This window comes from Oncorhynchus kisutch, unplaced genomic scaffold (assembly GCF_002021735.2).
Source record: "Oncorhynchus kisutch isolate 150728-3 unplaced genomic scaffold, Okis_V2 Okis04b-Okis11a_hom, whole genome shotgun sequence".
Taxonomy (NCBI): domain Eukaryota; kingdom Metazoa; phylum Chordata; class Actinopteri; order Salmoniformes; family Salmonidae; genus Oncorhynchus; species Oncorhynchus kisutch.
Window position 1 is genome coordinate 581,263 of NW_022261981.1, and position 12,722 is coordinate 593,984.

A 12,722-nucleotide genomic window follows, 5' to 3' on the forward strand; every position below is an offset into this window, starting at 1 on the left:
AACACAACTAGTGATGTTATATGACAGAGTACAAAACACAACTAGTGATGTCATATGTCAGAGTACAAAACACAACTAGTGATGTTATATGTCAGAGTACAAAACACAACTAGTGATGTTATATGACAGAGTACAAAACACAACTAGTGATGTCATATGACAGAGTACAAAACACAACTAGTGATGTTATATGACAGAGTACAAAACACAACTAGTGATGTTATATGACAGAGTACAAAACACAACTAGTGATGTTATATGACAGAGTACAAAACACAACTAGTGATGTTATATGACAGAGTACAAAACACAACTAGTGATGTTATATGACAGAGTACAAAACACAACTAGTGATGTTATATGACAGAGTACAAAACACAACTAGTGATGTTATATGACAGAGTACAAAACACAACTAGTGATGTTATATGACAGAGTACAAAACACAACTAGTGATGTTATATGACAGAGTACAAAACACAACTAGTGATGTCATATGACAGAGTACAAAACACAACTAGTGATGTTATATGACAGAGTACAAAACACAACTAGTGATGTTATATGACAGAGTACAAAACACAACTAGTGATGTTATATGACAGAGTACAAAACACAACTAGTGATGTTATATGACAGAGTACAAAACACAACTAGTGATGTTATATGACAGAGTACAAAACACAACTAGTGATGTTATATGACAGAGTACAAAACACAACTAGTGATGTTATATGACAGAGTACAAAACACAACTAGTGATGTTATATGACAGAGTACAAAACACAACTAGTGATGTTATATGACAGAGTACAAAACACAACTAGTGATGTTATATGACAGAGTACAAAACACAACTAGTGATGTTATATGACAGAGTACAAAACACAACTAGTGATGTCATATGACAGAGTACAAAACACAACTAGTGATGTTATATGACAGAGTACAAAACACAACTAGTGATGTCATATGACAGAGTACAAAACACAACTAGTGATGTTATATGACAGAGTACAAAACACAACTAGTGATGTTATATGACAGAGTACAAAACACAACTAGTGATGTCATATGACAGAGTACAAAACACAACTAGTGATGTTATATGACAGAGTACAAAACACAACTAGTGATGTTATATGACAGAGTACAAAACACAACTCAGAGATCACAGTGGCAGTTGTTTAATTTTTTACTCGTTACGTTTTATTCAAACACTTATCTGCATATGAAAATAGATCATTCTTCTCTTTTTCACGAACAGTTATCTATGACTGCCTCCCAGCATTAACTGTATAGTTAGTATACAAAGACTAAAAGTCAACACAGCCCAACATCTGCAGGATACCTGTGAGTTATTATCATTAAATGGTCTAATATGCAAATAGAAGTGTTTTAATGCACCTGTTGTGATGCCGTAGCTCAAGGGCTAGATAACAGCACTACTGTCAAGGATACTGCTGGTACGTCTTTTTGTTGAGGGACATATTGTGTATGTGTGTGTGTGTGTGTGTGTGTGTGTGTGTGTGTGTGTGTGTGTGTGTGTGTGTGTGTGTGTGTGTGTGTGTGTGTGTGCGTGCGTGCGTGCGTGCGTGCGTGCGTGCGTGCGTGCGTGCGTGCGTATGTATGTATGTGTATGTATGTATGTATGTATGTATGTGTATGTATGTATGTATGTATGTGTGTATGTATGTATGTATGTATGTATGTATGTATGTATGTATGTATGTATGTATGTATGTATGTATGTATGTATGTATGTATGTATGTATGTATGTATGTATGTCTAAGTAATTTTCTCTCACCTCGTACCCAGGAAGTCCATCTTTCCCGGGCCTCCCCTGCTCAAGGAACGACCAGAACACAAAGAAGGATAACAAAGACATTTTATATCAGCTCCAACAATCCAACGTTCGATCGGGTCGGCCCTGGTGCATTCTGGATATCCGTCTCAAATGGCACCCTATTCCCTATATACTGCAATACAGTCATGTACTATATAGGGAATAGGGCTCTGTTAAAAGTAGTGTACTATATAGGGAATAGGGCTCTGGTCAAAGTAGTGTACTATATAGGGAATAGGGCTTTGGTCAAAGTAGTGTACTATATAGGGAATAGGGCTCTGTTAAAAGTAGTGCACTATATAGGGAATAGGGCTCTGGTCAAAGTAGTGTACTATATAGGGAATAGGGCTCTGGTCAAAGTAGTGCACTATATAGGGAATAGGGCTCTGGTCAAAGTAGTGCACTATATAGGGAATTAGGGCTCTGGTCAAAGTAATGTACTATATAGGGAACAGGGCTCTGGTCAAAGTAGTGTACTATATAGGGAATAGGGCTCTGGTCAAAGTAGTGTACTATATAGGGAATAGGGCTTTGGTCAAAGTAGTGCACTATATAGGGAATAGGGTTCTGGTCAAAGTAGTGTACTATATAGGGAATAGGGCTCTGGTCAAAGTAGTGTACTATATAGGGAATAGGGCTCTGGTCAAAGTAGTGTACTATATAGGGAATAGGGTGCCGTTTGTGACAGACAGAGTAATCTCTCTCCACAGTTAATGGGATATCTGAAGCGTGGGATAACGATGGTGATTGCTGTGTGAACACTAATGTTCCACTCTCTGCTTACAGACTGATGGAATTATAACTAAAGAAACCATTTCTGATGATAATAACATACAATAATGTCATCGTTCTGCAAAACAAGCCTGGACTAATAAGCTTATTTAAACCAGATTTAAACAGATTGTCCCTTAAATCAAGCTCTTTCATTGACATGGAAATGCAGACATCTATGGTAAATGTAACACAGCACTTGGCTCTGCAATGTGAGGGACTGTGTTGTTATCAATATAAACTATGTCTACAAACCTAATACTGCCGGCATACTGGCAGTCTGAACCTATACAGTCATATAGGAACATTGCACATCTCTCAGCAATATGTAAGAACCATCTACTCTCTGTTCATTGGTAACATTTGTATATTCAGACCCTTTGACTTTTTCTATGTTTTCTTACGTTGCAGCCTTATTCTAAAATGGATTAAATAAACATGTTTCATATTTCATTTTTTGTTGTTGATAAATTAGCATTTCTAAAAACCTGTTTTTTCTTTGTCATTATGGGGTATTGTGTGTAGATTGATGAGGGGGGAAAACAATTGAATCAATTTCAGAATAAGGCTGTAACGTAACAAAATGTGTAAAAAGTCAAGGGGTCTGAATACTTTCCAAAAGGCCCTGTATGTACTGTACATGGAGTGACATTTCACTTGGCTCTGCATGAACACTCTTAGAAAAAAAGGTTCCAAAAGGGTTCTTCGGCTGTCCCCAAAGGTGAACCCTTTTTGGTTTCAGGTAGAACCCTTTTGGGTTACATGTAGAAAGGGTCCTACATGGAACCCAAAAGGACTAAACCTGGAACCAAAAAGGGTTCTTCAAAGGATTCTTCTATGGGAAAGGCCAAAAACTCTTTAAGGTTCTTTAAAGCACCTTTTTGTTCTAGGTGTATGGACTATCTCCCGTTGAGGGTAGGTGTCTAATCAGGGGTATGGACTATCTCCTGTTGAGGGTAGGTGTCCAATCAGGGGTATGGACTATCTCCTGTTGAGGGTAGGTGTCCAATCAGGGGTATGGACTATCTCCTGTTGAGGGTAGGTGTCTAATCAGGGGTATGGACTATCTCCTGTTGAGGGTAGGTGTCTAATCAGGGGTATGGACTATCTCCTGTTGAGGGTAGGTGTCTAATCAGGGGTATGGACTATCTCCTGTTGAGGGTAGGTGTCTAATCAGGGGTATGAGGAAAGAGGAGTAGAGGTAAAGTAAAATTCTTACAGGAGCACCTTGGGGTCCCTCAGGACCTGGGAATCCTGTCTCCCCCAGCGGGCCCCTCTCACCCTGTTAGGGAATAAACACTCATATGTGTCACTGTTACTGTGTGTGTGACAGAGAGAAGGAGGGATGCCTTTGACTGACAGCTGACAGAGAGAGAGAGAGAGAGAAAGTGAGAGAGAGAAAGAGAGAGAGAGAGCGAGAGAGAGAGAGAGAGCGAGAGCGTGAGAGCGAGAGCGAGAGCGTGAGAGAGAGAGAGAGAGCGAGAGCGAGAGCGAGAGTGTGAGAGAGAGAGAGAGCGAGAGCGTGAGAGAGAGAGAGAGAGAGAGAGCGAGAGAGAGAGAGAGAGAGAGAGAGAGAGAGAGAGAGAAAAGCATCCGGCTTACTTACCGGTTCCCCAGGGATCCCCGAATCACCGCGAGCTCCAGGTTTCCCCTGTCAATCACACAGACAGGATGAGAACGCCACACATTAAACAGCTTCTCAGACAGGTTTTATATATCTACCCATCTATGTTAGCTAGCACCTCAACGCTGTCCTGTCCAGCAGGTATTACTGTACTACAGCCCTCTAAGTGGGTGTACATCTGCAGGACTGTTCACTGGGTATAGTATTACATCTGCAGGACTGTTCACTGGGTAGAGTATTACATCTGCAGGACTGTTCACTGGGTAAAGTATTAGATCTGCAGGACTGTTCACTGGGTATAGTATTACATCTGAAGGACTGTTCACTGGGTATAGTATTACATCTGAGGGACTGTTCACTGGGTATAGTATTACATCTGAGGGACTGTTCACTGGGTATAGTATTACATCTGAGAGACTGTTCACTGGGTAGAGTATTACATCTGCAGGACTGTTCACTGGGTATAGTATTACATCTGAAGGACTGTTCACTGGGTATAGTATTACATCTGAGAGACTGTTCACTGGGTATAGTATTACATCTGCAGGACTGTTCACTGGGTATAGTATTACATCTGAGAGACTGTTCACTGGGTAGAGTATTACATCTGCAGGACTGTTCACTGGGTATAGTATTACATCTGAAGGACTGTTCACTGGGTATAGTATTACATCTGAGAGACTGTTCACTGGGTATAGTATTACATCTGCAGGACTGTTCACTGGGTATAGTATTACATCTGAAGGACTGTTCACTGGGTATAGTATTACATCTGCAGGACTGTTCACTGGGTATAGTATTACATCTGAAGGACTGTTCACTGGGTATAGTATTAAATCTGAGGGACTGTTCACTGGGTATAGTATTACATCTGAAGGACTGTTCACTGGGTATAGTATTACATCTGCAGGACTGTTCACTGGGTATAGTATTACATCTGAAGGACTGTTCACTGGGTATAGTATTACATCTGAGAGACTGTTCACTGGGTATAGTATTACATCTGAGGGACTGTTCACTGGGTTTAGTATTACATCTGAGGGACTGTTCACTGGGTATAGTATTACATCTGAGAGACTGTTCACTGGGTTTAGTATTACATCTGAGGGACTGTTCACTGGGTATAGTATTACATCTGAAGGACTGTTCACTGGGTTTAGTATTATATCTGAAGGACTGTTCACTGGGTATAGTATTACATCTGAAGGACTGTTCACTGGGTATAGTATTACATCTGAGAGACTGTTCACTGGGTATAGTATTACATCTGAGGGACTGTTCACCGGGTGTAGTATTACATCTGAAGGACTGTTCACTGGGTTTAGTATTACATCTGTTCATATGAAGCGTTGTTCACTGGGGATTCTACTATAGTATCACTGTGTTCTGTCTGAGTCATTTCTTATAGATTTGGGAAGTCAATGTCCATGACATGTTATAATTTCCTCAGACAGCCATGATGTTTTCTGTAAAACAGCAAAAGAGTGCGAACAAATGGAAGATTCACGGCATCCGTCTGTTGTGTGCAGACCATTAAAAGTACTACTTACTGAAGGCCCAGGTATTCCAGGGGCTCCAGGCATCCCCAGATCACCCTACAGGACAAAAATACAACCTTGTTTACAACTCAAACCTACAGCAACATACAGCCTTTTATACAACTCAAACCTACAGCAACATACAGCCTTTTATACAACTCAAACCTACAGCAACATACAGCCTTTTATACAACTCAAACCTACAGCAACATACAGCCTTTTATACAACTCTAACCTACAGCAACATACAGCCTTTTATACAACTCAAACCTACAGCAACATACAGCCTTTTATACAACTCAAATCTACAGCAACATACATCCTTTTATACAACTCAAACCTACAGCAACATACAGCCTTTTATACAACTCTAACCTACAGCAACATACAGCCTTTTATACAACTCAAACCTACAGCAACATACAACCTTTTATACAACTCAAACCTACAGCAACATACAGCCTTTTATACAACTCAAACCTACAGCAACATACAACCTTTTATACAACTCAAATCTACAGCAACATACAGCCTTTTATACAACTCAAACCTACAGCAACATACAACCTTTTATACAACTCTAACCTACAGCAACATACAGCCTTTTATACAACTCAAACCTACAGCAACATACAGCCTTTTATACAACTCAAACCTACAGCAACATACAGCCTTTTATACAACTCAAACCTACAGCAACATACAGCCTTTTATACAACTCAAACCTACAGCAACATACAGCCTTTTATACAACTCAAACCTACAGCAACATACAGCCTTTTATACAACTCAAACCTATAGCAACATACAGCCTTTTATACAACTCAAACCTACAGCAACATACAGCCTTACAGTATGTAAGTCAAGTCTACAGCACTTCACCTTACAGGACAAGATACATATTTGTTATATAACTGAAAAAGACATAGAACTACTTATACAACTATATAATGAATAAACCAAATCACCATGAGGTTTGAAACAAGAACAGAGACAGACAGAGAAGCTCCATAGAGAAGAATCATGGTTATGTTTATGCATCTCTCAGGACTTGTCTTTCAAAGCCCATTGTGAGACTATTCTATTCTAGTCCATATACTTGTATTCAGACAGACATAACCTCTTGTTGAAGTGATGCTGTGGATCTATCAGAAACAAACTCTCCTTAACCTTTAGTGTCAAATAAAAGCAGCAGTGTTGAGCACTTGGCCATTTGTCTGTAATATGAGGTGTGTGTCTGAACGATATGGCCATAACTCTCTGACGACAGCTCCCTGAAGGAAGGACAGACGCGCGTGCTAGCCTTGACATCTAGATTACGACCTAGAGGTGTGAGGGATGTTACACAGACGCGCGTGTTAGCCTTGACATCTAGATTACGACCTAGAGGTGTGAGGGATGTTACACAGACACGCGTGCTAGCCTTGACATCTAGATTACGACCTAGAGGTGTGAGGGATGTTATACAGACACGCGTGTTAGCCTTGACATCTAGATTAAGACCTAGAGGTGTGAGGGATGTTACACAGACACGCGTGCTAGCCTTGACATCTAGATTACGACCTAGAGGTGTGAGGGATGTTACACAGACACGCGTGCTAGCCTTGACATCTAGATTACGACCTAGAGGTGTGAGGGATGTTATACAGACACGCGTGTTAGCCTTGACATCTAGATTAAGACCTAGAGGTGTGAGGGATGTTACACAGACACGCGTGCTAGCCTTGACATCTAGATTACGACCTAGAGGTGTGAGGGATGTTACACAGACACGCGTGCTAGCCTTGACATCTAGATTACGACCTAGAGGTGTGAGGGATGTTACACAGACACGCGTGCTAGCCTTGACATCTAGATTACGACCTAGAGGGATGTTACACAGACGCGCGTGCTAGCCTTGACATCTAGATTACGACCTAGAGGTGTGAGGGATGTTACACAGACACGCGTGCTAGCCTTGACATCTAGATTACGACCTAGAGGTGTGAGGGATGTTACACAGACACGCGTGCTAGCCTTGACATCTAGATTACGACCTAGAGGTGTGAGGGATGTTACACAGACACGCGTGCTAGCCTTGACATCTAGATTACGACCTAGAGGTGTGAGGGATGTTACACAGACACGCGTGCTAGCCTTGACATCTAGATTAAGACCTAGAGGTGTGAGGGATGTTACACAGACACGCGTGCTAGCCTTGACATCTAGATTACGACCTAGAGGTGTGAGGGATGTTACACAGACACGCGTGCTAGCCTTGACATCTAGATTACGACCTAGAGGTGTGAGGGATGTTACACAGACACGCGTGCTAGCCTTGACATCTAGATTAAGACCTAGAGGGATGTTACACAGACGCGCGTGTTAGCCTTGACATCTAGATTACGACCTAGAGGTGTGAGGGATGTTACACAGACACGCGTGCTAGCCTTGACATCTAGATTACGACCTAGAGGTGTGAGGGATGTTATACAGACGCGCGTGCTAGCCTTGACATCTAGATTAAGACCTAGAGGTGTGAGGGATGTTACACAGACGCGCGTGCTAGCCTTGACATCTAGATTACGACCTAGAGGTGTGAGGGATGTTACACAGACACGCGTGCTAGCCTTGACATCTAGATTACGACCTAGAGGTGAGAGGAATGTTATACAGACACGCGTGTTAGCCTTGACATCTAGATTACGACCTAGAGGTGTGAGGGATGTTACACAGACACGCGTGCTAGCCTTGACATCTAGATTACGACCTAGAGGTGTGAGGGATGTTACACAGACACGCGTGCTAGCCTTGACATCTAGATTACGACCTAGATGTGTGAGGGATGTTACACAGACACGCGTGCTAGCCTTGACATCTAGATTACGACCTAGAGGTGTGAGGGATGTTACACAGACACACGTGCTAGCCTTGACATCTAGATTACGGCCTAGAGGGATGTTACACAGACACGCGTGCTAGCCTTGACATCTAGATTAAGACCTAGAGGTGTGAGGGATGTTACACAGACACGCGTGCTAGCCTTGACATCTAGATTACGACCTAGATGTGTGAGGGATGTTACACAGACACACGTGCTAGCCTTGACATCTAGATTAAGACCTAGAGGGATGTTACACAGACACGCGTGCTAGCCTTGACATCTAGATTAAGACCTAGAGGTGTGAGGGATGTTACACAGACACGCGTGCTAGCCTTGACATCTAGATTAAGACCTAGAGGTGTGAGGGATGTTACACAGACGCACGTGCTAGCCTTGACATCTAGATTACGACCTAGAGGTGTGAGGGATGTTACACAGACACGCGTGCTAGCCTTGACTTCTAGATTAAGACCTAGAGGTGTGAGGGATGTTACACAGACACGCGTGCTAGCCTTGACATCTAGATTACGACCTAGAGGTGTGAGGGATGTTATACAGACACGCGTGTTAGCCTTGACATCTAGATTACGACCTAGAGGTGTGAGGGATGTTATACAGACACGCGTGTTAGCCTTGACATCTAGATTACGACCTAGAGGTGTGAGGGATGTTACACAGACACGCGTGCTAGCCTTGACATCTAGATTAAGACCTAGAGGTGTGAGGGATGTTACACAGACGCGCGTGCTAGCCTTGACATCTAGATTACGACCTAGAGGTGTGAGGGATGTTACACAGACACGCGTGCTAGCCTTGACATCTAGATTACGACCTAGAGGTGTGAGGGATGTTATACAGACATGCGTGTTAGCCTTGACATCTAGATTATGACCTAGAGGTGTGAGGGATGTTATACAGACACGCGTGTTAGCCTTGACATCTAGATTATGACCTAGAGGTGTGAGGGATGTTACACAGACACGCGTGTTAGCCTTGACATCTAGATTATGACCTAGAGGTGTGAGGGATGTTACACAGACACGCGTGCTAGCCTTGACATCTAGATTATGACCTAGAGGTGTGAGGGATGTTACACAGACACGCGTGTTAGCCTTGACATCTAGATTATGACCTAGATGTGTGAGGGGTGTTACACAGACACGCGTGCTAGCCTTGACATCTAGATTAAGACCTAGAGGTGTGAGGGATGTTACACAGACACGCGTGCTAGCCTTGACATCTAGATTAAGACCTAGAGGTGTGAGGGATGTTACACAGACGCGCGTGCTAGCCTTGACATCTAGATTACGACCTAGAGGTGTGAGGGATGTTACACAGACACGCGTGCTAGCCTTGACATCTAGATTAAGACCTAGAGGTGTGAGGGATGTTACACAGACACACGTGCTAGCCTTGACATCTAGATTACGACCTAGAGGTGTGAGGGATGTTATACAGACACGCGTGTTAGCCTTGACATCTAGATTACGACCTAGAGGTGTGAGGGATGTTACACAGACACGCGTGTTAGCCTTGACATCTAGATTACGACCTAGAGGTGTGAGGGATGTTACACAGACACGCGTGCTAGCCTTGACATCTAGATTATGACCTAGAGGTGTGAGGGATGTTACACAGACACATAGAGCTGTAACCCCCATACCAAGGTCATCTACATCAGTATGTTACAGTATGTTACTGACGGTAGTGTCCTGGTAGTTATTACACTTTCCCCACTGCTCTAATTACATTGGTAATCAGTTTATAATAGCAATAAGGCACCTTGGGGATTTGTGGTATACGGCCAACGTACCACAGCTAACGGCTGTATCCAGAACAGCCCTTAGATGTGGTATAATGGCCATATACCACATGCCCTCATACCTTATTTCTTAACTGTAATCTGGTGAGGTCATGCAGGATGAGGATGGTCCGCAAGCGCCGTCTCAGCTTGGCTTGGCTTGGCTTGGCTCGGCTTGGCTTGGCTCGGCTTGGCTCAGTACTGTATAAAGGCTACAGGTGGGCTGTATGTGGCTTACCTTGGCTCCAGGTAGTCCTTCTAGTCCAGGTAAACCCATGGATCCGGGATCACCCTGGAACATAACACAGAGTAGTTAGTCTAGGACAGAGAGAGTGATTGAGTGAGTGAGTGAGTGAGTGAGCGAGTGAGTGAGAGAGAGGGAGAAAGAGAGAGAGAGAGAGAGAGCGAGAGAAAGAAAGATATAGAGAGAGTGAGAGAGAGAGAGAGAGATGGAGAGATGAGAGAGAGAGATGGAGAGATGAGAGAGAGATGGAGTATGGTGTGAAGGATGGAGAACAAGGTATGTTGGTATAGGAGATCACCTTTCAAAACAGTAGACTGATTGTGATACGTTTTTACTTCAAGATAGAACTATCTATAAGACTACAGATTTATCTCTCATTGCAGGCAGTCAGCAGCTTATTTGGGTCTATCTCCTTTACTACAGTATAAATACACATCCCTCCTCCCCCTTCTATTGGTCTGGTCTGTCTCCTTTACTACAGTATAAATACACATCCCTCCTCCCCCTTCTATTGGTCTGGTCTGTCTCCTTTACTACAGTATAAATACACATCCCTCCTCCCCCTTCTATTGGTCTGGTCTGTCTCCTTTACTACAGTATAAATATACATCCCTCCTACCCCTTCTATTGGTCTGGTCTGTCTCCTTTACTACAGTATAAATACACATCCCTCCTCCCCCTTCTATTGGTCTGGTCTGTCTCCTTTACTACAGTATAAATACACATCCCTCCTCCCCCTTCTATTGGTCTGGTCTGTCTCCTTTACTACAGTATAAATATACATCCCTCCTACCCCTTCTATTGGTCTGGTCTGGCTCTACTGTATGTGCCATGGAGAAATGGTATTACACACTACTGTAGGGCCAAGGCCTGCTCTGTCCTCTGTTCTGACATAGATGGATGGGGCAGGTAATTATCACACATGTAGATTGTCATGAATAACATAGTGTGGCTTAGAGTGGAACGGGACAGATCGGGATCGCCGCCGGGGATCAGCTGTGGCGAGACGGATTGGGGCAATTTGGTGTGTGTGTGTGAGTGATTCTGTGTGTGTCTGTGTGTGTCTGTGTACGTGTCTGTCTGTGTGTGTGTGTGATTATCTGTGTGTGTGTACGTGTTAGTGTCTGTGTGTGTGTGTGTGCGTGTCTGTGTGTGTGTGTGTGTGTGTCTGTGTGTGCGTGCGTGCGTGTGTGTACGTGTCTGTGTGTGTGAGTGATTCTGTGTGTGTCTGTGTGTGTTTCTGTGCGTGTCTGTGTCTGTGTCTGTGTGTGTCTGTCTATGTGTTTTTGTGTGTGTGTGTGTGTGTCTGTGTGTGTGTGTGTGTGTGTGTGTGTGTGTGTGTGTGTGTGTGTGTGTGTGTGTGTGTGTGTGTGTGTGTGTGTGTGTGTGTGTGTGTGTGTGTGTGTGTGTGTGCATGAGACGGATTGGGGCAATTCCACCGACCGAGCCGCAGCACCAGGAACCGCAGCTCACACAATTTATTCAAATGTCAAATTAACATCCCCAGTGAGAAATCGCACCGCAGCAAAACAATAAAAAATGCAATTGGCCCCACGAGGACAGAGAAAGAGATGGAGAATTCAAGTTGATACCAGAAGAGAGAAGTTGTATTGTTTCCATTCCTTGGTGTGTGTGTGTGTGTGTGTCCGAAACAGTCTATGTGTGTGTGTGTGTGTGTGAGAGAGAGAGAGAGAGAGAGAGAGACAGTGTGTGTGTTTGTGTGTGTGAGTGAGAGAGAGAGAGAGAAAGAGAGAGTGTGTATGTGTGTGTGTGAGAGAGAGAGACAGAGCGTGTGTGTGTGTATATATATATATGTGAGAGAGAGAGAGAGAGAGAGAGAGAGAGAGAGGAGAGAGAGAGAGAGAGAGAGAGGGAGCGAGAGAGTGTGTGTGGGTGTGTGTGAGAGAGAGACAGAGCGTGTGTGTGTATATATATGTGTGTGAGAGAGAGAGAGAGAGAGAGAGAGAGAGAGACAGAGAGAGACAGAGTGTGTGTGTGTGTCTCTCTCTCTCTCTCTTAATGTGTGTGTGTGTG

At 43.4% G+C, this 12,722-nt stretch overlaps 1 protein-coding gene across 3 annotated transcripts in view; it reads right to left on the reverse strand.

The window, feature by feature from the left end:
* The window catches only part of LOC109876727 (collagen alpha-1(XIX) chain), a 247,488-nt gene that overhangs the window by 28,922 nt on the left and 205,844 nt on the right, over positions 1 to 12,722 (reverse strand). For all 3 annotated transcript variants that reach the window (XM_031813088.1, XM_031813089.1, XM_031813087.1), the window contains 5 exons: positions 10,683 to 10,736; positions 5,793 to 5,837; positions 4,225 to 4,269; positions 3,838 to 3,900; positions 1,809 to 1,844 (listed from right to left, as the gene is read on the reverse strand). In XM_031813088.1, the coding sequence (XP_031668948.1) occupies positions 1,809 to 1,844; positions 3,838 to 3,900; positions 4,225 to 4,269; positions 5,793 to 5,837; positions 10,683 to 10,736 (243 nt within the window). The remainder of the gene's footprint in view (positions 1 to 1,808; positions 1,845 to 3,837; positions 3,901 to 4,224; positions 4,270 to 5,792; positions 5,838 to 10,682; positions 10,737 to 12,722) is intronic.